The sequence below is a fragment of the Podarcis vaucheri genome, assembly GCF_965113315.1.
Source record: "Podarcis vaucheri genome assembly, chromosome: 3".
Taxonomy (NCBI): Eukaryota; Metazoa; Chordata; class Lepidosauria; order Squamata; family Lacertidae; genus Podarcis; species Podarcis vaucheri.
Genome location: NC_138761.1, coordinates 128,723,693 through 128,748,099, shown reverse-complemented (window position 1 = coordinate 128,748,099; position 24,407 = coordinate 128,723,693). Strand labels below are relative to the sequence as shown.

General features: G+C 44.3%; 1 protein-coding gene across 2 annotated transcripts in view; it reads right to left on the bottom strand.

Annotated features, from left to right (window-relative positions):
- Nucleotides 1-24,407, bottom strand: part of COL4A1 (collagen type IV alpha 1 chain) — a 202,071-nt gene that overhangs the window by 71,792 nt on the left and 105,872 nt on the right. For both annotated transcript variants that reach the window (XM_082215731.1, XM_082215732.1), the window contains exons 27-33: nt 23,331-23,423; nt 22,929-23,033; nt 20,052-20,149; nt 8,362-8,512; nt 7,220-7,333; nt 6,316-6,483; nt 3,855-3,944 (exon numbers count right to left, since the gene is read on the bottom strand). In XM_082215731.1, coding sequence (XP_082071857.1) covers nt 3,855-3,944; nt 6,316-6,483; nt 7,220-7,333; nt 8,362-8,512; nt 20,052-20,149; nt 22,929-23,033; nt 23,331-23,423 — 819 coding nt within the window. The remainder of the gene's footprint in view (nt 1-3,854; nt 3,945-6,315; nt 6,484-7,219; nt 7,334-8,361; nt 8,513-20,051; nt 20,150-22,928; nt 23,034-23,330; nt 23,424-24,407) is intronic.

Sequence of the window (24,407 nt, the reverse complement as noted above, 5' to 3'; positions counted from 1 at the left end):
CAGAGCTCTGGCCCAATGGTTGCCAGTGGCCTGAATCAATTAATTTTATAATGAATGATTTTAGAGTGTTGTTTATGCTATGCTTTTATTGTTGTTAGCTGCCCTGAGCCCGGCTTTGGTTGGGGAGGGCGGGATATAAATAAAATTTATTATTATTATTATTATTATTATCGTCCATGTTAGGCCACCAGACGTAACACCGAGCCAACGCCTTCATTTTGATGATTCCTGGGTGACCAATGTGCAGAGCCTCAAGGACGCGTTGACGGAGTCTTTGGGGAATCACGACGCAGTCTCCCCACAGCAGACAGCCGCGATGAGCTGAGGGTTTGTGTTGTCTGGTTGCGAAGGGCTGGAACTCCGATGCAAAAGGCCCTTGTGGCCACCCCCTCCACACCCAGTTGAGCACACGGCTGATGGTGCAATCCTGGGCAGATGCGGAGGCCACAGTGGCAGCCGATACAGGCGCTGCCGGAAGATCCTCAATCAGGAGGAGTGATGAAGCAGGAGCTGGGTCTTCCACAAACACTGGAAGAGGGCAACGGCTGAGGGCGTCAGCATGGCCCATCGATTTCCCCGGGTGATGGGCGAGCCGGTAGTGGTAGGCAGCCCGGAAAACAGTCAATCGCAGCATGTGCGGCGAGAGGACCGGTGGAGTTGGTCGATCACCGGCGAGGAGGCCCAGGGGCGGCTTGTGGTCAGTGATGAGGTCGAAGGTCCTGCCGTAGAGGTATTCATGGAACCTCTTCACTCCAGCCACAAGTGCCAGTGCCTCCTTGTCAAGCTGGCTGTAATTCCGTTCAGTCAGAGATAGCGTCCTGGAAAAGTAGGCGAGCGGTGCTTCTCTTCTGTCTGGAAAATGGTGACTAAGGACAGCGCCAATGCCAAAAGGTGAGGCGTCGCAGGCAAGGACCAGCGGCCTGGCTTCACTGTACTGTACCAGCACACTATCCGATGAAAGGAGAGCCTTGACCACATTGAAGGCGGCCGTCTCCCGATGACCCCAGGACCAAGGTGTCTTCGTGCTGAGGAGTCGGTGAAGAGGCTCAGCCACCGTGGCCTTGTGGGACAGAAACATGTTATAAAAGTTCAGCAGTCCCAGGAACACCTGCAACTCTGTCTTGTTCTTTGGGATGGTGGCCTGCTGGATAGAGCGAATCTTGGATGTGGTCGGGTGAAGGCTGGAGGCATCGATAAGATAGCCCAGAAACTCCACCTGTGGAACGGTGATCTGGCACTTCTCCCTCTTTACCTTGAGCCCGGCCTCCTGGAACCTGGTCAGCACGGCGCGGAGGTGCTCAAACAGCTGCTGTTGTGAGTCTGCGGACACCAAGACGTCATCAAAATATGGTACCACGCCCGAAAGCCCTTGCAGGAGACGCTCCATAAGTTTTGGAAGTTGCCAGGAGCCACACTCACCCCGAACTGCAAACGGCAGCAGCCCCTCGGTGGGTGACGATCGTCTGGGCTTCAGCAGTGGCATCATCGACGGGCAGTTGTTGATAGGCTTGGGCAAGGACCAGCTTAGCAAAGACCTTACCCTCACCCAAGGAATGCAGCAGGTGTTGAACAACAGGAACTGGGTAAGCGTGCTGCTGAAGTGCCATGTTGATCATGCAGATTCTCACCAACCCGTCCGGCTTGACAGGCGTGACAATGGGGGTTTCCCACTTGGCGTGGTCAACCGGCTCCAAAACTCCTTGAGTGATCAGCTTGTCCAGTTGTTCGTCCACCTTAGCCTTGAGAGCAAAAGAAACCCGGCGTGGCTTTAGCTTGATGGGGGCAACTTGTGGATCAAGGCTAAAGGAGATGGGCATACCTGTATATTGCCCCAAAGTACCGTCAAAAACCTCGGCAAAGTCTTTGACCAGACCCTCAGTCTCTGCGTTAGAGATGCAGTTGATGCCAGTGACTTCTAGGCCGAGGGCATCAAACCAGTCTAGCCCTAGGAGGCTTGGCCACTGACCTTCGACCACCACCAGTTGGAGCAGGCCCAAAAAATCCTTGAAGGCGATCCGGAACCGGCCAACGCCTACCACAGGAATGTCGTTTCCCTGGTAGTCTCTCAGGTGTACGCGGTGAGAGTTGAGTTGCCTTTTGGACACTCTGGGTACCAGTCTTTTGATGGTGCTCCAAGACATGATGGACAGAGCAGACCCGGTGTCAATCTCCATGTCACATGGAGCTCCTTCAATGAGCACAGTGACGTTCAGCTTGCGTCGCGTAGGCGAGTCGGTTTGGCCAATCGTGGTTCCAGACCGGCAGCGGCAGTTGGTGAGAGCGAAACAGCTTTCCTTGGCAGACTGGAATGAAGACTTGGACTTGCGAGTCGGTGAAGGGGGGGTGTCAGATGGAGCCGATCGGCAGACCTTAGCGATGTGGCCCCTTCTGGAACACTTCCGACAGATGGCATCTCTGAGTCGACACTTGGCACGGGAATGGTTGCCCCCACAGCCGGCACATTCCGATTGGCCCTTGGACTTCTTTTGGAACTTCCTGCACTCCCGCTTTGTCTGGTGCACATCATCGTCTTCACTGGAGGATGCCTCATCACTGCTGGCCTCTTCATGATGCACTGGAACTGGCTTCCTAGCAAAACTTGCGGATTTCCTGGGCGGAGCGTTCGGCAGCTTCCAAGGCTACGGCCTCCTCAATGGCTTTCTGCAGCGTGAGGTCTGGCCTGGCGAGGAGACGCCGTTGCACACGGATGTCCCGGACCCCACAGACGATTTGATCCATCAGGGCATCGTCTAAGTCTCGGAACTCGCAGTGCATTGCAGCCTGTCGGAGGGCGGTGGTGTAGTTGTTGATTGACTCCCCCTCTGCCTGGTTCTGGTGGTAGAACGCATGGCGGGCAGCAATCTTGGGCGGCTTTGGTGCGTAGTGGTTGCGGAGCTTCTCTTGGATCGTGTCCCACCGTGTTTCCTGGACTGCTACAGGCGCAACAAATGCTTGGGCCGTCTTGAACACCTCAGGCCCACAGAGGCTGAGGAATAGACCCTGCTTACGCTCCTGTGATACTTGCGTCAGCTCGTTGGCTTGGAGGTAGCAGTCGAACTGAGCAAGGTAGGAGTCCCATGATTCAGAGGCTGGCACAAATGGCAGTAGATGCACAAATGAAGCCATGCTTGGATGGAAAACTGTGCTCTAGCAAGAACAGTCAGCTCTGAATTGGTTCTGTTCAGTGATTTCGCTCAGTGATTCAGCTCAGTGATTCAGCTCAGTTCAGAGGGTGGCTGCATCTGGCTGATGTCCATCCATCCCACCTTCGTCGCCAGTGTTAAGTTGTGGGCGAACATATCAGATGACACAGCGATTCTTCAAACTGTTCTTCTTTAGTCTGAGGCCAGAACTGAACTAAACTGAAGGGCTCAGTCAGCCTGCTTATATAGAGCTCCAGTAACTTGTTACTGTAACAACTTTCTAAAACTTTCCAATCACTGAACGTCACTTTCGATCCTTCATTTGCATACAAACTATCCAATCACTGAACGTCACTTTCAATCCTTCATTTGCATAACTATCTACAGTATCCCACTGCTGGCCCAGGGTGAGAACTTTAGTACATAACACAGCCAATCCCAGCAAGTTTGCTGTTACATCCTCCTTTGCCAAGGAACAATCCAGAGCATACTTAAAAGATCCCGATTGCTTGTTGGCAGCCAAGCTGTCCCACACCTAACATCACAGATGACGTCAGTTGTGGAGCAGGAGGGTATTCTGTGACAAAGTGGCCTCCCTGGCCAAAGGGGCACAAGCTGGACCTAAGCAGGCCTGTGGACCAGTTTCCTCACTCCTGAATTAAACCAGAGGCCTGACTTCACTTGGCCAGTTAAGCTACAAATTGCTCTTACCTTTTTCACCTGGAGCTCCAGAAGATCCTGAAGGACCAGGAGGACCCTGGCTTCCAGGTGTGCCCATAACTCCCATTTCTCCTTTGATTCCTAAACCCAAATTGGAACAACTGTTTACATTTCTGTGACTTTTCTAATACATTGCAATTTCACTCTAATAGTTCTGCCCAGAAGGCTTTATTGCTGAGCTCAGACCAGTTCCATGCATCGATGTTACAATCATCTTAGCTATGTGTTCTATTCCCAGTAAATATTGCATGAACTCATACACTGACATACTTTAAAAAAATAAAAAATAAACTGATTCATAGTCTTTTTCACAGGTTATTAATGTCATGAACATCTTATGGCTGAGAGAAGAGGGGATATTGTTTTATCATTCTATTGCTTAGTACTAATGTGGGATTTGTGTCAGCATCACATAGGTAGGTCTAGACATACTTAAGACAATTTGGGTAATGAGTTACTTTTTCATTTATAGTTTCTTTCTCATAAGTGTGTTGGTAGTTACAAAAAGATAAATAACACACATATGTGATTTGTTAGCCACCCATGTTAGCTTGGTTATAACAATATACCATATTTTTCCGTTTATAAGTTTTTTTAACCAAAAAAATAGGTTTAAAATTGGGGATTGTCTTATACACGGGTAGTGCTGTGGAGTGTTTTCTTAATTTGGAGTCCCCCAAAATAGGGGGCATCTTATACATGGAAAAATACAGCAATTGTACAATTTGAAAACAAGTAAAACAGTTTGTAAAGAATTACAAAAAACAAGTAAAAAAACCAACCTGAAGCAAAAACAGCACAATATAAGTTAAGCATAACAGAAGAGGTGGGTCCCACAAAAACACCTTTCAGAAATGTGCATCTTAAGCATATGCCAGAAAATGCATACTGAAGATACAAGCAAGAATTCTGCAGAGAGGACCGTTTAGGGGCTGCCACAGAGAAAGCCCTCTCCCAGGCTGCCATTTTCCACACCTCTGAAGGTGGATGAAGGTGTTTTTTTAAAAAAGAAAACATAAGCTTATTTATGGGTTTTATTGTTTGCTGCATACCGTATTTTTCGCCCTATAAGACGCACCGGCCCATAAGACGCACTTAATTTTTGGGGGGGAGGGGGGAATAAAGGGGAAAAGTTATTTTTTTTCCCCGAGCCCCAAAGAGCAAAGAAGCCAAGACAGCGAGCGGGATGGATCCCGCTCGCTGTCCTGGCTTCATTTTTAGCCTCGGGGCTGGGGGTCTGAGAGCGATGGCGAAGTTGTGTGCAGCTTGGCCATCGCTCCCGGAGCTTGCAGGGCTGGGGAAGCCCAAGCTTCCCCCGACCCCAGCCCCCAGAACGGGTCCAGGAGCGATGGCGAGGTTGTGCAACCTCGCCTTCGCTCCCGGAGCTTGCTTGCAGGGCTGGGAGCTGGGGAAGCCCGAGCTTCCCCCGACCCCAGCCCCCAGAACAGGCTGTTGCCCGCAAGCCTTGCGTGCCTGGGGGGAACTCCCCCCGAGCAAGCAAGGCTTGCGGACACCTGCGCGAAGCACGCGACATCCTCCAGAGGGCGCCCCGTGCTTCGGGCTGCAGGCTGCCGCCCGCAAGCCTTGCGAGCCTGCGGGAACTCCCGCCGGGCTCGCAAGGCTTGCGGATAGCTTCCTGAAGCCTGGAGAGCGAGAGGGGTCGGTTAGCATTCGCACACACATTTCCCCTTCATTTTTGGAGGGGGAAAAGTGCGTCCTATAGGGCGAAAAATACGGTATTTATTGGGTTAAATTGTATTTTGAATAGTTTTATTTTCTTTATCTAGATTAAAACCATATGCTTTCTTATTGTTTTAAATGACTGGAGCATTGAATGGCAGGATATAAACTATTCAACCAACAGAATGAACCAATGTAATTGAAAATATGATTTGTTTGAACTTTGTATAATTTTTCATTTGTATGGGATGCTGAGTGTGCTTATAGTTCCATTGGGATGTGAAGTCTTTACTGAATTTGCCACTTCTTACATGACATTCAGGTTCTAGGATGCCTGCTTTAGATCAGAAATGTAGAAAGTAGCTACAAAGAATAGGCATAAATGCAAGGTTTTCCCCACTCATATTTATGAATTACATAAGCAGGGTCAGGGAAGTAGCTAGTGTAAAATGGACTACTGTGAATGTACATCTCTTGAAAACAGCTTAAAATTTCAAGGGCACTTCTTGACAACATCCTAATTGCTCTTTGTTTTTGGTGGATTTTTTTTGTCAGGCATGCATTTCTTTTTCAAGCATAATCAAGAAACTCAGTACTTTGTATCCCTTTGTATTTTTGAAATGAAAGTGCTCTAAACAAAGGAGAAAAAGTACAGAGTTCCATTTCCTTCTTTCTCATGATACTCCTTATAGAACCACATGTTTCACTCTGTGAAAGAGAGGATCATATGACAGACAATAAATAGTCCCTGGAAGGAAGAAAGAACGTGTACCTGGGGCACCGGGGCGCCCTTCTTGTCCTTGTGGGCCAGGCAGGCCTGGCAGCCCTTGTAATCCCGGCAGCCCCGGAGATCCTTGGCTACCTTTATCTCCTTTGGACCCGGGCATGTCTAGCCCAGGAACACCTGGGTAGCCTCTTTCCCCTTTGCTTCCTGGAGGTCCTGCAGTAATAAAGAGAAAATGATACAAAGTGGCTCTTGATAATAAAATGTCCAACACAAGTAAGAACAAATGACACATGGCTCAAAAATGTGGGTGGGGGAATCCTTGCATTTGGATTAATCGTTCTACCCTATTCATTTTTGTTCTCCTGCTACTATTCATGTCAGGTTACTGATGAAAGTTAAGAATCTTATAATGCAACAATTATTGCAAAAAAAATGTACAAACTTTCATTATTCAAGAAATAATAATGAAACAAAACTTGACTTTTCCTAAATGAAATCTTGTGTCAAATTTGAATGTATTGTTTTAGAAGAATACTAAGACTGCAACCCTGTACACAGTTTCCACTGAATTTCTTCGGCGATCATTTCTGGCCAAGTAAGATAGTTTTCCATGAACAGTGAGTCCGTAAGTGACTGTGGAGGTCAATTCTGGAGGGCTAAGGACTACTGCAATACTATAACTCCATGCATGTCTACTCAGACATAAGCTGCACATTGTTCAATGTGACTTACCCTCATAGGAGGAGTACATAAATGTTCTAAAATCAATCATCCTGCAGTTTTATTCTGATTGCTGACAAAACTCAGAAACATAAATATACACACAGTTCCTTAAAAAGAGAATTGCACAGTGCACATCCAAATGAATGTATTTTGTTTAAATGTATGTTACACTGTAGATCTTACAAACACAAATGGAAAGGGAACAAATACAAAAGGAACAATTTACCTATTGGTCCCGGAGGACCAGATTGTCCTGGAACCCCAGGAGGGCCAGGAGGGCCTATTCCTGGTAAACCGGGGGAGCCCTGTAGACCTGGTATTCCAGAAGGACCAGGGTCACCTAAGTGGAAAATCAAACAGTGGTAGCAAGTTAACTTGGGTATTACTAGTTACAGGTAGGTAGCCGTGTTGGTCTGCTGTAGTCGAAACAAAATAAAAAAAATCCTTCCAATAGCACCTTAGAGAACAACTAAGTTTGTTATTGGTATGAGCTTTCGTGTGCATGCACACTTCTTTAGATACTAATTATTACTAATTAGTATACTACTTATTACTAATTAGAAAGATTATTTGCCTTTGACTCTTTACCTGCTGCTTTTCAGGAGAAGAAACGGTTAAGGAGTAAGCCCTACACAAATCTGGAGCAGAGCCCCTGAGGTGGTTGGATGGCACCTTGTACCCCTCCTCCTGGCAACTTCTGCAGCCAAGCTGCTACCAAACACCTTGCTCTGCTTTCCTTTGGACCACAGCAGTGAGACCAAGATCTCCATACACTCAGGTCCTCCATATACACTGACCAGGCTTGCACCCCAGGGAGGTTACTTTCGTACTGCAAACACAGCAAAAACAATGCAGGAGCTACCGGTCTCTGCAGCCCCAGTAGGTGCTTTTCCAGCAGTGTGACTTCACCCCAGAGATGCACTCCATTGTATCTTGAGATAGACGAATGTCAACAACTCTTTGTAGAATGAATGAGTGAATTATTTATTTCATTTATGAAATGCTTCCCATGAGGTATCCCAAGTGATTTACAATACTCCATATACCCTCATTGTCACTAACACTAAAACCTTACATTTATTTGGGAGTCCCTTTTAACTTAATGGAACCTACAACTGAGTAAATCTATTGTATAGGGCCAACATGGTGCTTCCATTGTTGTATTTTGAAAATCAAATGGGAGAAAAGACTTCCCTGAAGTGAAGAAAGGAGAAATAACAAGGAGAGATTGAGAGTAATGTGGGAAATAAATGAGGTATAAGGCCACCCAGGTTATGTTTGGCCATAAATGTCACCTAATGTGAATTACTGATGCAGGGGGAAAACCCTGCATCATAACAATTTAGCTAGTAATGGCAAAAAGCTTACCATGGGATCCTGGCTGGCCAGTCACACCTGGAAATCCTTTTTCTCCTGGTATGCCAGGTAAGCCTCGATCACCTTTTGATCCAGGAAGGCCATCTCGTCCTTGTGGACCAGGAAAACCTTTAGGGCCTGGGAGACCTAATCCAGGTTCACCCTTAAGTATTATAATAATCAGACATTAATAAAATGAAAGCAAGCATCCCATCAACAAATAAGGACAACACTGCAATCCAGAGAGGATTCTTACACAATCTGTCTTTAATACCATAGACCATGGTGTCCTGGATCAAGTGGTGTGTAGGAAGGGCACTGGAGGCACAGTTCCTCCTTGCATGGTTGAGCCCAGTGAGTAGCAAGAGGAGAGTGTTCTTTGGCTCCATGGTACTTATTCTGTGGGGTTCTGCAGGGCACTATTTAGTCTCTACTGCTATTTTACAGTGGTGGATGAGAGACAACAAACTGAGTCTGAATCATGAGAAGATGGAAGCTCTGTGAGCAGGTGATTCCTGGGTCTGGAATAGTTGGACTAGTTGCCCATTCCAGATGGGATTGCACTTCTTAAAGAACAGGGACACAACTTGTGGGGAGGTCCATCTTTGTCATTAGAGGCCCAAGTGACCTAGGACTACATTTACCAGCCCCATTTTGTATGCCACCTATAGATGAATCTGAATTGGGATATCCTAGCCGCTGCAGTCCAGGCATGGCTATCCATGACAATGGATTACTGCAATGTGCTCTATGTGGGGCTGCCCTTGGGCCTGCTCTGGAAGCTCTACCTAGTGCAGAATGCAGCTGTGAGACTGCATGATGGGGGTAAATTCCATCAACATATTTTTGTAAACCGCTTTGAGGGTTTTCTCTCTCTTTTTACAATTAAGCAGTGACCTCTGCTAAACATTTACACCGTCTGGCTATATTTTACTGAGCCAGGTCCATGTTTCTTGTGTAAAGTCCCAAATGACTTGGGTGCACGATACCTTATGGCCTGACAAGAGTTATATCTTGGCTCGATTACTGAGATAATCCAGTGGAGCACTGCTACTTGTCCCCCCTTTACAGAGGCTTGACTGCATTCAGCTAGAAGCTGAGCATCTAGTCTAGCCATTTCTATGCAGTGGAAAACTCTTCCATCAAAGATTCAGCAGGCATCCTTGTTACTGACTTTCAGATGTCTCTTTAAAACCCTTTTATGCTGACAAGCTTATGCAGCTTTTTAAAACTTTCTTGTTTTGAATTACTATTTTGTATTGTTTTTATGTTGTTTTATTGTCGACTCACAACTTGCACGGGTGTCATGTTCCAGGCATAGCATGTAAAGCCAAAATGGTATATTGTCACCCCCAAATGGAACACCCAACGGTTCTTACCCCACCCCAAGCAAGGGGCCATCTGACATCTCAGAAGAGTCTCCCAGAGTCAGTAAGCAAGGTGGAGAGCTTAAAAGCTCTTTTGGCACCAGGAAAACCTGGTGTAAAAGCTTTTAAGCTTTCCATATGTTTCATTTGTGCCAGCCAGTCATCACGCATGTAAAGTTGAAACTGCAAATTAAATGCATGTAATTTGCATGCATATGCCTAAAGTCAACGTGCAACATACCTGTGTGTGTGTGTGTGTGTGTGTGTATTCTTTATGAATTAGCAGCATACGAATATAAATCAATAAATATTATTTAGGGGATCTTACAGCAACATTTAATTCAAATGCTAATATGCCAAAAAGCAAAGTACTTGGGCATTTGGATCACCCCCCAAAATATAAACCTATTCCAGGATAACTATACAAAAACTTGGTTGAACATTAAAAAAAACAAAACACCCAAAAAATCCACACCTTGAAACCTGGAGTAGGCTGAAGCTTTCATTTCTGGGGATTTCCACTATAAAGATGAATGTCCTCACCAAATTAATATTTTTATTTCAAATGATCCTAATACTGGGTGAAGCAGGCTGCCTCAAGACATGACAAAATGAGATCTCCAAGTTTTTATGGGAAGGGAGAAGACCCAGAATCAAACACCTAATTTTAATTGATATAAAGGACAGAGGAGGCTTTCCCCTAACCGATCTGAAATTATACTATGAGGCAGCCTGCTTCACTTGGTTAAGGTAAAGGTAAAGGTACCCCTGCCCATACGGGCCAGTCTTGACAGACTCTAGGGTTGTGCGCTCATCTCACTCTAGAGGCCGGGAACCAGCGCTGTCTGCAGACACTTCCGGGTCACGTAGCCAGCATGACGAAGCTGCTCTGGCGAACCGGCACCAGAGCAGCACACGGAAACGCCGTTTACCTTCCCGCTATAAAGCGGTACCTGTTTATCTACTTGCACTTAAGGGTGCTTTCGAACTGCTAGGTGGGCAGGAGCTGGGACCGAACGACGGGAGTGCACCCCGCCACGGGGATTCGAACCACAGACCATGCGATCGGCAAGTCCTAGGCGCTGAGGTTTACCCACAGCGCCACCCACGCCACCCGCCACTTGGTTAAAGGAGTGGTGTATTTTGCAAGACCCGGACCTCCTAGACTTGGAGGGTTTTGATAATCGATGGGGATGGCATGCATACCTAATTTATGGGACAGCCAAAATACATAGAAATTTTACAGCTCATATGATCAGGAAATTTGTTAGAACCCAAAGTCCCATGGTGGACATCTCTAACAGAAGCCTCTTCAGTGAAAAGGAGAAATCTGGCCTACATATAAAATGCTCTTAAAGAAAGAAGACAACCAAATAAAACTAAAAAGCTTTGAGGAATTAAGAGTATATTTCCGATTGGTTACAATACCATCAAATATTTGAGAAATTAAAATCTGATAAACAAAAGGGTTTTGCAACAGAAATTTCAAGATTTGAATCTGAGCTAGTAAATTCCAAAAGCAAAGCCTTCTCTAAAATGTACAGTGCCCATGGTCAAGTGGTCGCAAGACTTTGGGTATGCAATAACTATGTCCCAACGGGAAATTTTTGGAAAAATAATTGGAAGTTCACAGCTTAGAATCATAGAATCATAGAGTTGGAAGAGACCACAAGGGCCATCGAGTCCAACCCCCTGCCAAGCAGGAAACACCATCAGAGCACTCCTGACATATGGTTGTCAAGCCTCTGCTTAAAGACCTCCAAAGTCGGAGACTCCACCACACTCCTTGGCAGCAAATTCCACTGTCGAACAGCTCTTACTGTCAGGAAGTTCTTCCTAATGTTTAGGTGGAATCTTTCTTGTAGTTTGGATCCATTGCTCCGTGTCCGCTTCTCTGGAGCAGCAGAAAACAACCTTTCTCCCTCCTCTATGTGACATCCTTTTATATATTTGAACATGGCTATCATATCACCCCTTAACCTCCTCTTCTCCAGGCTAAACATGCCCAGCTCCCTTAGCCGTTCCTCAGAAGGCATTGTTTCCAGGCCTTTGACCATTTTGGTTGCCCTCCTCTGGACACGTTCCAGTTTGTCAGTGTCCTTCTTGAATTGTGGTGCCCAGAACTGGACACAGTACTCCAGGTGAGGTCTGACCAGAGCAGAATACAGTGGCACTATTACTTCCCTTGATCTAGATGCTATACCCTAAGAGAGAATTTTTTAATAAATGCAACATCAATGATATTTAATGCCCTGGAAACTTTCTAAGATGTATAAGAGTGTCCTAAGCGACTGCTGGAGATGTGGAGAAAAACCAGGCACTTTTTACCACATGTGTTGGCAATGCAAAGAAAATTAAGACGTTTTGGGAAGACATCCACTTAGAATTGCAAAGAATGTTAAACATCTCCTTTGATAGAAAACCAGAAGCTTATCTTCTGGGAATTACAGGTTTGGACACTCCTTAAAAAAAAAAAAGGATATATTTTTATATGCCATGGTTGCAGCAAGAGTTCTAATTGCTGCAAATTGGAAATCTGATAAACTTCCATCTACGCAAGAATGGATGCAAGAACTGACTGAATATGTGGAACTAGACAGCTTATCTGAAAAAATAAAGAATAAACCAAAACAGACATTTGTATCAAAATGGGAAGTCTTTAAAATATACTTGAAAAATGTTTACAGTAGCTTGAATTCCATTGCATTTGACTAATATCAGTAGTAGCCTTAAGAACGATGTGAGACCTAAGACAAATTAAGAATTAGTTAAAATATGATGACAGTTTGTATTGGCAGCAAGTTATGTGTAATTGAATTAAGAAGTAGATGGGAGGTCCGGCTTACAGTTAAAAGATTATTTTTCACTTTAACGTTTTGTGTTTTTTAGTTCTTTTATTATGATTTCTACTTGTTTTTCATTTGGTAACGGTGTAACTGGTGTTTTCTTTTTTTGTGTATTAATAAAAAAATCAAATGCTAATGATAAATATGTCTAATAAGCTAAAAAGTAAAAACTTTATGCCATTCCCACATCACTGGTTAATCTACTGTGATGTTATAGAATAATAATGAACTTTGTAATATCACAGAACCAAGGTGCCAACAGAAGAATGAATGAATGAATAAATTTATTACGGTCATAGACCAGAAGCAGCAATAATTTACAAGGGAATGATGGTGTCAGTTAAAAGTTGTAAAATTATACATAAAAGCAATACACATACACACACACACACACACACACACACACACATATACATACTCATATATGCACTACAGTATATGTATGGGCTTAAAAAAAGGGGGGGGCTTATCCAGGGGTCAGATCTTTTACTTTTTTACAGCTAATGCCCTCCGCCTGATCGCGGCCGCAGAAAACTTGGCCACTTTCAATGTTACTTCTGGGTTTTTGTCTCCTAGTAGGATTTTCAGCCGCTGAGATTCAGATCGACCTGGAAATTTCTGAACGATAGGGGAGATAAACAGTAACCTGATATCCCCGTAAAGGTCGCAGTGTAACAGCACATGTGAAGCCGTTTCCACCTCCTTCAGACCACATGGGCAAACTCGTTCAGCATAGGGTGTGCCCTCGTATCTGCCCTTTAGTAAGGCAGATGGCAATACATCAAATCTAGTAAGGGTAAACGCCCGCCTATATTTTGCGATTTGTAGGTCCATCAGATATGGGGTTAGATTAAACCCTTTTCCATAATCTTGGATAGCTGGATATTTATCTATCTTGCTCATATGGTCCTGAAGCTCTACATCTCCTATTCGCTGGCTCACCATCATTTTAGCCTTTTCAAAGCCTGAGGCTATGAGTTCTTGTGAGGAAAGCCCCAGGCCCCTCAATTTTTCATAAAGCGACAATCTCCATTTAGACTGGAACGGGTCTAGTAGAGTCAATGGAGCCACTCCCACTGGGAAAAATATGAGTTTTGGCCAGAAGTGAATCTTCAGGATCCATATCCTGGCATTAATAGGGAGTTGGCCAACCTCCAGCCTAACGGCAGTGTTAGAGGCACAGGTAGGTAACCCTAGTAGGGAACGATAAAATTTAGTTTGTACAGATTCCAGGGACTTGAGTTTTTGGCAATTAAATATCTGAGTGCCATACGTCAATTGTGGAAGTATTTTTGCAACAAAGACCTGGGAGGCAGCAGGAACATATTGACCTCCTTTTCTGTAAAAGAATCTTATGATAGCTCTGGAAGATCTTTGCGCATTTACAATGGAATTCTTAATCTGATGGCACCAAGATCCCGTCTCATCAAAAATTATTCCAAGATATCTAAAAGATGTTACTTGCTCAATAGGTTGGTTATTAATTTTCCATTTATGTCGGAGTTTTCTCTTGGAGAACACCATAATTTTTGATTTGGTGTAGTTTATTATTAGGTGTTCAGCTTCGCAATACTCTGTAAGAGCTCGTAAAAGTTTTCTTAGACCCACACAAGAGAAGGAAATAAGTGCCGCATCATCCGCGTACAAAAGGACCGGGATTGGTGTATTATTTAAGTTTGGGGAATGAGTACTTGCTTCCTCCATCTTTCCGACTAAGGAGTTTATATAGAAGTTAAAAAGAATAGGGGCAAGAACACAGCCTTGCTTGACACCATGGGAACTTTGGATTTCCTTTGATAGGTTCCCATAACGGTCGCATCTAACACGGATCCGAGTATTTTCATGTAGTCTACGGATAAGAAGCAAAAGACGTCTATCGATGTTTGTAACATTTAGTTTTTCCCAAAGTCTGTGCCGGGGTATCGAGTCGAAGGCTGATTTGAAATCTATAAAGGCTACATAGAGAGAGCCTCCTTTCTTTGAGGTGTATTTCTCCACTAGATGTTGCAATACCAATCCTTGGTCTAGAGTTGATCTATGTGCCCTGAAACCAGCCTGGGCTTCCTTTAGGATGTGCTCTTGTTCCAGCCAGTCCGCAAACTTTTCACGTAAGTGAGTTGCATAAAGTTTGCTGATGATGCTTAAGAGACTGATTGGTCTGTAATTGGCTGGATCAAGTTTACAGCCTTTCTTGAATATGGGAACGATGATTGCCAATCCCCAGTCCTCTGGTATTATTGCTGTTTGATCTATGCTGGTGAAAAGGGTGGCAAGGACTGGGGCCCACCAGTCAATATTGGCTTTGAGAAGTTCAGGAGAGATGTTATCTGCTCCCGGGGCTTTTCTGTGTTTGAGTGCCTGAATAAGCCTCCTAATCTCCGCGACCGACACCGGAGGCCACTCATCACCTGCCGCACACTGTATTAGTGGCTGTGTCAAAGGCAGAGCTGAATATGAAGATTGGAAAAATGCCTCCCAAGTCCCTGCAGGTATAGTATACTCCACTTCTGAGGAAGTAGGTCGCACTCCATTTGCTACCAGTCTCCAGAAGGTGGCCGAATCTCTCTCTCTGGATGCATCTATTAGGCATTTCCATTCTCTTTTCTGTGCCAGGAGTTTTTTGTTTTTGATCAAAATTTTATAATTCCGTTTATCTTCAAACCAGCCCGTGGGGAGTTGGGGTAAATAGGCAGATCTATAATTCTTGTATTTTTTCAGTAAATTTAGCTTCATATCCTGACATTCTTGATCGAACCAGGGTTTGGAATTTTTATATACTGAGGATTGCCTACTTGGCCTGTTCCTTTTTTCCTTCAGGGGATCTTGAAGGAGTAAAATTAGCTCCTGAAATAAATTTATCTTTAATTCATGGCTTGAGGAAGTTATAAGGTTTTCTCTCTTAATGAGGAATTCCTTTGAGCATAGCCTACTTGAAATTTCCTTATGCAGTTCATCTGTCCATCTAATGCGCGAATATCTGAGCTCCAAAGCTGTAGGGCTCGAATGCTCGATTTTTTCAGCGCAGGATAAATCCTTTCCCGCAGCTACAAGTGCACTTAATGGCAGACGATCACTGTCTAAGCGCTCCTCCACTTTGCATTCCAGAACTTTGTTTTGAAGATCATACGACACGATTATATAATCAATTGTGGAGGCGCCATTGTTAGATATAAATGTGAATTCTCCGACCTTCTCCCCCTCTGTGCGGCCATTTAATATAACCAGGTCCAACTTATTGACCAAGTGTAGTAGGCATAAGCCGGCATAATTGCAGCCTTTATCCTTTGAGATTCTAGCTGGTATTGGGTGGGTTTCCTCTATAATGGGGACTGTTTCGTAGAAATGGGCACACAAAGCCTCATCAGATTGTCCAGTTCTGGCATTTAGGTCACCTGCCACCACTACAGAGGCATCAGGAAATTGATTTAGTAGTTTGTCAAGATACTGTTCTAACTGAGCCCAAGTATTTCTTATCAATCTTTTCTCTCTTTGTGGAGGTAGGTATACATTAATCAGCAGCCAGCTGTGGGTTCTCCACTGTACTTGCACAGCTGTGGCCAGATGGTCTAGTGGGTCTAGTTTTTTAAATGTGGCCCTTAGCCTTGTTGAGATTAAAGTAACTAACCCACCTTTAACTCGCCCCCCTCTAGTACTTGAAAGACCTGGGAGGGAGAACGCAGAAAAACCATTTAACTCCACTTCACTTGTGCTCCAGGTCTCCTGGAGGAAAGCAATGTCATGTCTCTGGATATATTTAGCAAAGGATTGGTCAGAACACCTCTTTTGCCAACCTGCAATATTCCAAGTTAGCAAGGCAAGGTTGCACGTTGTCTTGCCAACAGTTGATCTTAGTCAATTTGCCTTCGAAGGATTTTTTGGGCCTATCTTTTTATCTGTTAGTTGGATTTCATTCATTTTGGCAATGTTCATAGATGTATTATCGCCCAGGTACTCAATGGAATCAGTTGAAGGGTGCAGCGTGCTAACGTTAGTGATCAGTACTCCTTTTTTTGGAGAGTCCACCTTGAGGTGTTCCATTTGACTGGTGCCAAGTTCATCCTCATCCAGGTATCTCATGCTGGTCCCAGAGCGCGTTGTGGTTGCCATAGGGGTGGTTTCCTTCTTGGATGGTAGGTTGTTGCTGTCCCTTACGCACTGTGTTGGATCTGTTGTTGTCAGGTTTATCTCTGCAGCTGCAGAGGTAATATAAGGGTAGTCTTTCGTGGTTGCCATAGGGATGGTTTCCTTCTTAGATGGTAGGTTGTTGCTGTCCCTTACGCACTGTGTTGGATCTGTTGTTGTCAGGTTTATCTCTGCAGCTGCAGAGGTAATATAAGGGTAGTCTTTCGTGGTTGCCATAGGGATGGTTTCCTTCTTAGATGGTAGGTTGTTGCTGTCCCTTACGCACTGTGTTGGATCTGTTGTTGTCAGGTTTATCTCTGCAGCTGCAGAGGTAATATAAGGGTAGTCTTTCGTGGTTGCCATAGGGATGGTTTCCTTCTTAGAAGGTAGGTTGTTGCTGTCCCTTACGCACTGTGTTGGATCTGTTGTTAACAGGTTTATCTCCGCAATTGTAGAGGTATTGTAAAAGTAATCTTTCATGAGGTCTGTCTTAGCTTTTTCAGAGAGGTTCTCTTTCTTCAATTGATCCGTTGCCGGTTCTTTCTCTCTTACTTTTTCCTGAACATTCATCTCTGTTAACTTATTTCTAAGGGTCTCCAATCTTCTCAAGATCTCAGATTGGGCAAAGAAAGGCAACAATCCAAACTGGTTTATTAATGCCTTTTCTTCTGGATAGAAGTTATCCATCCCCTCATTAGGCAATCTCATCTCCTGTCTTAGTTTCAAGGGCCCTTGCTCAGTATGTTCCAGTTTGTCTTTTGAGTGTCCTCTCTCCTCCTTTGGTTTACAAGTAAATCTTATCTCAGCTGTCGTAAACTCATCAGGGAACAATTTCAAACATGTGCTGTTTTCGAAAAATCTTGTTACCGTTATCCTTTTCTTTGACAGCAGATGTCTTGATCTATATATATATTTAGCCAAGTTTTGATCTTTGAAGGAGGCAATCACTCGCAGAGAATATCCATTGTAGAATATGAAATCTACTGAGGTAATGTCATTTAATTTTATTTTCCCTGGCAGCATATCATCTAAAATATTCACAAAGTGCACCGAGCGTTCTTCCTGTGTAAGGAAGCCCTTTGGCTTCGGGTAGTTAAGAAAAGCTAACTTCCTATCTGCCAACATCAGTTTCCATCCTTTATCCTGGGGCAAGTCTTGCCCTGCTACTGGCTCATCTTGAAATCTGCCATAATCAATAGTGTGGGGTAAGTCTTCTTTAATATTTATGGATCCTTGGGGTTTCAGCATAGAGCACCCGGGTAGTGATTCCGTTTCCTCACTTGTTTTATTAGGCAGCAATGATGTTTCTTTCAAAGACCTCGGCTGGATCTTTTTTCCTGGATCCACACTGTTGTTCTCTCTGCTGCCATGTGTAGCAGGTTTATTAGAGTTTGTTTTTGGTTTTGTTGGAATCAGCTTATATAGGCTTTTCCAGCATACTTTGCATGCACGTCGGTTTGTAACAGATTTCCTTGCAGTTTTTATGTTCTTACTTTTCTTTTTAGTTTCAGCTTTCTTCTTATGGGATCTCTTACTAATGCCTCGCTTCTTTTGATTTACTTCGATAGGAAATTCAGTTTTAGGGGCAGATACATACAGCCCTATGTCCTTTCCCTGGTGTAGATGATTTTCCGCTGCTGATCCTTGTGTGCACTTGCTGGTTGCTGGTTGCTTTGTATATTCTGGCTCTTGGGGGGTGGTTTGTGGATCAACACCATGAGGTTCTGAGCCTTTAGCTTGGAGGGGATAATTTTCCACTAATGTCAGGAGCAGCCCATTTGTTATTGTTAAGTATTTTTTCATAGCTGCCAGATCCAGATTTATAGAGAGCAGCCAGTCCTGAGGATAGCAGTCATTGTTTTCCGTCTGGGAGCCCATAGATGAAGTCTGGGGTTTCTGGGAGTTTCGGGTTTCTTCCTGTAACTCTGAAGATAATATCTCAGCCAAGACTATTTCATGGGCCAGGCTCATTGTATTTCTATTTTGGTTGTTATTCTCTGTGTCCTGTATTCCTCTAGAGAAGGTTGAGTGATCTTGAGCAGCAGAGGGAAAAGGAAGAGCCTCATCCTGCTTCAACTCAGCCATCTCAGCCATCTTTTGCTCATTTCCATTTCCATTTCCATTTTCGTTGTCCCTTGTGTGTAAAAAGTATTGCGTGATTTTACTCTGTTTCTCATAACACTCCTGGAACAATGGACTTGTCACTATCCCCAGGTCCCTACGTTTCTTTCTAGTAAGTACCATTTGTAAATCTTTGTCCACCCAGCTATGGGCTAAGGTCCAAAATGAGGCAAGATTTGGGATAGCTGTTTGTGATTTGTAATTTGATAGCTTATAGTTCAGAGCGTAACACGGAGTTGGCAATAAATCAGCTGTCACCCGTTTTCCTTGTTATCGGTCAGACTTGAGGGACGCGGCACCACGGCACCGCGGGGAGCAAAACCCTCCGGACATCAAGATAACAAGGTAGCAAAGGAGCTCTTTTTTCTTAAAAGCAGCAAGCTAAAAGGACTATTAAACTACTTAAAAAACTCTGGAGGAGTTAAAATATATTATAAAGGGAGTTTCAAAGGTTGGCTCGGTGTCGAGCCTGTTTAAAAAGCAGATTTAGAACTTGCCTCAGATAACCTCCAGAACTCTGCAGCTAGTTCGGCGGCCATCTTCTCAAGAAAGTTCTCATACAGTTTTGTGAGGTGGATGAAGAATTGATTTGGAAGGAATAAACATTTCACATAGGATGGGAGAAGATGCATCATGTCAGCAGAAGAGGCTAATGGAGATAGCAAGAAAGGTTCAGAAATTAAACAGAAAAATTTGAGAAGAAGGTGCCCTCTTGGTAGTTCCACACTAGAGGAAGTTCAGGGGTGGTGGCCCAGGAGATGGCATTATTAGTGGGAGTCCCTAAGCTGTGGAACTTCCTCCCTAGAGACGTGTGTCTGGCACCTTCCTTATGTAGCTTTTGACATGTGGTGATGTCCTCTCACCTTTGGCACCATATGTGTGTGTGAACTCGCCCTGCTCTCTTGACTTAAAAAAATGTTTTAACCCGCCCTTGGACCTCATGGTGAAGAGTGGATAAGAAATTAAATAAAAAAACAGATTCCTTCCTGCCCTCTAGCCGCAAAGTCCCTGCCCAAAAAGAAAAAGGAAAAATACAATTGTGCATGAAATGGAAGAGCTCCAACTCTGCCCCCACCGTCCGGAGAAACACAAAGTATGCCTGAATAATCCAGGGGAGAATGTCAAGCCAAGCATTCGCAATGCCTTCCTGGAGTCTCTACAGAGGATGGCCAACGTCTGAACCTCCATGACCGCTAGTACCTGCAGCTATAACTGGTAGAAGTTAGATGAAGCTCTTAATAAATACCTTTTGTCCGTGTGACCCTTGTGCACCTGGTAATCCTGGAGAACCGGGTTCTCCCTTTTCTCCAGTTACACCTGGTGGACCTGACTGACCAGGAAAACCTACAAAATCAAAGACATGATAATACGGCTCAATACGCAGTTATGTTAGAAACCCAATTTTTAAAAATACAGGGAATGACTGGATTTGAAAGCAGTAATTTTAATCTGTTTTAGTATTTTAACTTGTATTTTTTAAAGTAGGGTTGTAAATATTTATTGCTTTTACTGTTTTATCTTTTGTAAACCACTTCAAGTTGTTTTTTTATAATCAAGCAGTGTATAAATTCTATTAAATAAATAATAAAATAGAGAGGGTGCTTGGTATCTGACGGAGTACCTACTGCTTCTACATCAACATGCTCCTTTTTAAAGACAGGGACGGGGAACCTCCCCCCCCCCCCGCCTAGAAGAGCAATCTGCCAGGGCTGCATACTAGTGGAGGGTGTGACCAAAGCTAACCCACACTCTATGGCTACATTCATACATCACAATAATGGACTGATGTGTTGCCTCGGTAATGGACTGGATGAGAGCCAACAAAGTGAAGTTCAATCCAGATAAGACAGAGGCACTGTTGGTGGGTGCTTCCCCAGACCAGATTGCTGGAAGGTGGCCTGCTCTTGAGGGGGTTACGCTCCCTCTGAAGCTTGGAGGTCCTCCTGGATCCTTTGCTGTCGCTTGAGGCTCAGGTGGCCTTGTTGGCATGTTCGGCTGGTGGCCCAGCTGCACCCCATCTGAACAGGGATATCCTAACTTCTGTTGTCTAGGCTTTGATAGCCTTTAGGCCGCATTACTGCAATGTGTTATATGTGGGGCTGCCACTAACGATAGTTCAGAAATTTCAGCTGGAGCAGAACTCGGCGGCCAGGTTGCTCACCATGGCAAGACAGTTTGAGCATATTATACCAATCCTGGCCCAACTGTACTGGCTGCCAATTAGCTTCTGGGCCCAATCAAAGTGCTGGTTTTGACCTATAAAGCCTGAAATGGCTCAAATTGATCTGGACTCTGTGTTCATCATCTGAAGCCTCTTTTTGTGTGCCTCCGCCACGTGAGGGCCAGAGCGTGGCAACACAAGAACGGGCCTTTTCTTCAGTGGCTCCCCGTTTGTGGAATGCTCTTCCACAAAGGTGCCTTCCTTATATATCTTTATATAGCTTATCAACGATGTCTCTCCCACTAAAAAACGTAGAAAATGGCCTTTCCTGTCAAAGGAACAACAACCATTGCATCACTCTCCCTCAGTAAGCCTGTTGCTTCACTGGGTGTCTGCAACAGTGGTAGACACGTTAGCTAAGATCACTGAACTGACTAGGAGAAGAAATGAGTTTGCTGGCAAGACGGATCTCTTTCCTTCAATCCTATGCAGAGACTGTGATCTGAGCCACTTCTTTCTCCTGTTCAACAAAGACTGTTGGCTTTCATACAAAGGGGGAAACAATCAGTGAAACGAACACTTCTGACAGCGAGACTGAGCAGCAAGCTTTGCTGCAACACAATCCTGTCAGTCCCAGCTGCAATGCAGCTTAAAAAATCCTCGTGCTGGCAAAAAGGGGCCAAATATAAAATGTAAATATGAAAAAGGAGAAAAAACAGGGACAAACAGTAAGAAACTTTTCTCTTTTCTTTTCAACAATGGGAAACAGGGAAGGGATCTCCTCTTCTGCTCTTACCTCCTCTACTTATTATTATTACACAGGACAACAGAGACAACAACTACAGGCTGAGGATTTGAAGCAAACAAAACAACCAGAATCAACTCTAAAAAGTGAAAAAGTATTAGGTTCTGCAGAGAATAGGGGACCCAACCTACACAATCAGAGGCAGGGAAGATCTGGAGAGCAAGATGCCCCCCCCCCCCGGAAGAGGCGGCAATACTTTCAGGGAACCCTGCCTAAAGCCTCCAGTTGGAGGAGCCATCCACTCTTGCAAATCCACCACCTTCTGAGGGAGTCTGTTACACTGTCTGACAGCTCTTACCATCAGAAAGTTCTTCCTAATGTTTAGTCGGGATCTCATTTCTTATGACTTGAATCCATTGGTTTGTGTCCTGGAGCAGGAGAAAATAAGCTTGCTCCCTCTTGCATGTGACAGTCCTACAGATGTTTGAATATGGCTATCATATTTCCTCTCGGTCGCCTCTATTCCAGGCTAAACTCCCTCAAGCTCCTCATAAGGCTTGGTTTCCAGACTCTTGATCATCATTCATAAAAAGAGGGGGGGGCGGGGGAATGAGATTCATCTGGCATGACTTGTTTTTGAGAAACCCATGCTGGGTCTTTGTAATCACAGTAATCCTTTTCTAGGACCTTTCCTGGTATCAATAAGGTCGCCAGTCGGTAATCACTTGGGTTTTCTGTTTTCCTCTTTTTGAATATGGGGACATCATTTGCCCACCACTGATCTGCAGAGGCCTCACCTTGTTCTCCAAGAATTCTCAAAGATTATAGACAGAGGCCCTGAGATTAAATCTGCAAGTTCTTTTAGTACCTTTAGATGCAGTTCATCAGGCCACGGAGACTTGATTTCTTTTAAACTACCTAAGTGTTCCTTTACCACCTCTTTTTCGGCTACAGTTCCCTCCTCACATCATTTATTCTGTTATTTGTTCCAGAATCACAGTTTTAGTCTTTTACCTTTCCCTACATAGCAGGATTTCCTAGATCTACACCACTCTCAAGAAGCAGAGGTAGAACACTTGGTGCTCTCCAGTTGTTAAACGACCAACAATGTTTTACTACAAATAACGTTTTACAGTATTTAATTTTTATTTTATTATTTATAGGCTGCCTATCGGATTACGCCTTCTCTTACAACCACAAAACAAAGCACAACATACCTGGGAGCCCTGGCGAGCCAGGAAACCCTATTCCTGGTGGACCTGTCTGGCCTTTTTCACCAGGCAGGCCAGGCCTTCCTGGGATCCCTGGATCTCCTTTGTCACCTGTGCAGTTAAAAACAAAATGACTCATGTTTAGTTCTAACCAGTGCTTTTTTGGGGAGGGGGTACGCAGGGGTACGCATACCCCTGAACATTTTGTGAATCTTTGCACTTTTGTCCATTTACTGTATTTATTTCCCCCCAATCTGAACTATAAAATTGGGATTATCTTGAGTCAAAATGAGAGTACCCCTAAACACTTTTTCAGACAAAAAGCACTGGTTCTAACACAAACAAGAGAATTTGGGTGGAATGGGAGAGCTACAGAACAATTCTCCACATTAATATGAGATAAACTACCTTGGATGCCCTGAATTCCAGGGGGGCCAGGAATACCATCTGCTCCTGGAGAACCAGGCAGAGAAATGACGCGTCCAGCTTCACCTTTGGGTCCTTGTAATGCATTAAAAAAATACATGCTTGTTAATTTGCTATGTTATCACTCAGTTGCTTTTCATAATAAGTAACATTATCTCAATAATATACTCTCCTACATTTAATGGATGAAAGAGGAAGAAGAGAAGAGTAACTCAGGTTGAAATCCTAAACATACATACTAGGAAGTAAGCCCCACTAAATACAGCAAGACTTGTTTCTGAACAAACACGCATAGGATCCTTCCGCACCCAGCGAAGAATAACATTTTTACCATACTGGTATACTGTTACACTATTACTAGCACATAGTCATTTTGATTCTTTTTCCAAATAAGCTTTCTGGCGTTTTACATTGGTTCTTTCCCCCCAAGAGCACCAGCAACTAATGTTTTAAGTTGCTTCCCTATACAGGCATACCTTGGGTTACAAATGCTGCAGGTTGCGCATTTCCGGGTCGCAGACCACGTCGAACCCGGAAGTACCGGAAAGGGTTACTTGCGGGTTTCGGCGCTCGCGCATGCACAGAAGCACAAAATCACATCACACACATGCGCAGATGCGCCAAATTGCATCACGCGTGTGAGCAGACGCAGCACGTCAGGCTGCAAACACTGCGGGTTGCGAACATGCCTCCCGCATGGATCACGTTCACAACCAGAGGTATAACTGTATATAAAGCTGAAAATATTATCATAGCTACACATGAATAGAAGTTATGGGGAATGGACTTTTTTTACCTGTGCATTTTTGTTCTCTGAGGTGCTACCAAGGCTTTCCTTAACCTGGGGGTGGTCTCTCCCTCTGGAAGACACAAGATCACTTGCTCAAATTCTTCTCCAATGGGAGAGACCACCTTGTCTGGCTTGTGCCAGCTGCTATGAAGAAATGGTTACATTCTGGGAGAAAAAATATTTTTTAAAATTTAAATTTAGTTATATACATTGCTGGGAGGGGAAGTTTTAACTGTGTGAAGAGATAAATAATAGCTCACTTCTGACCG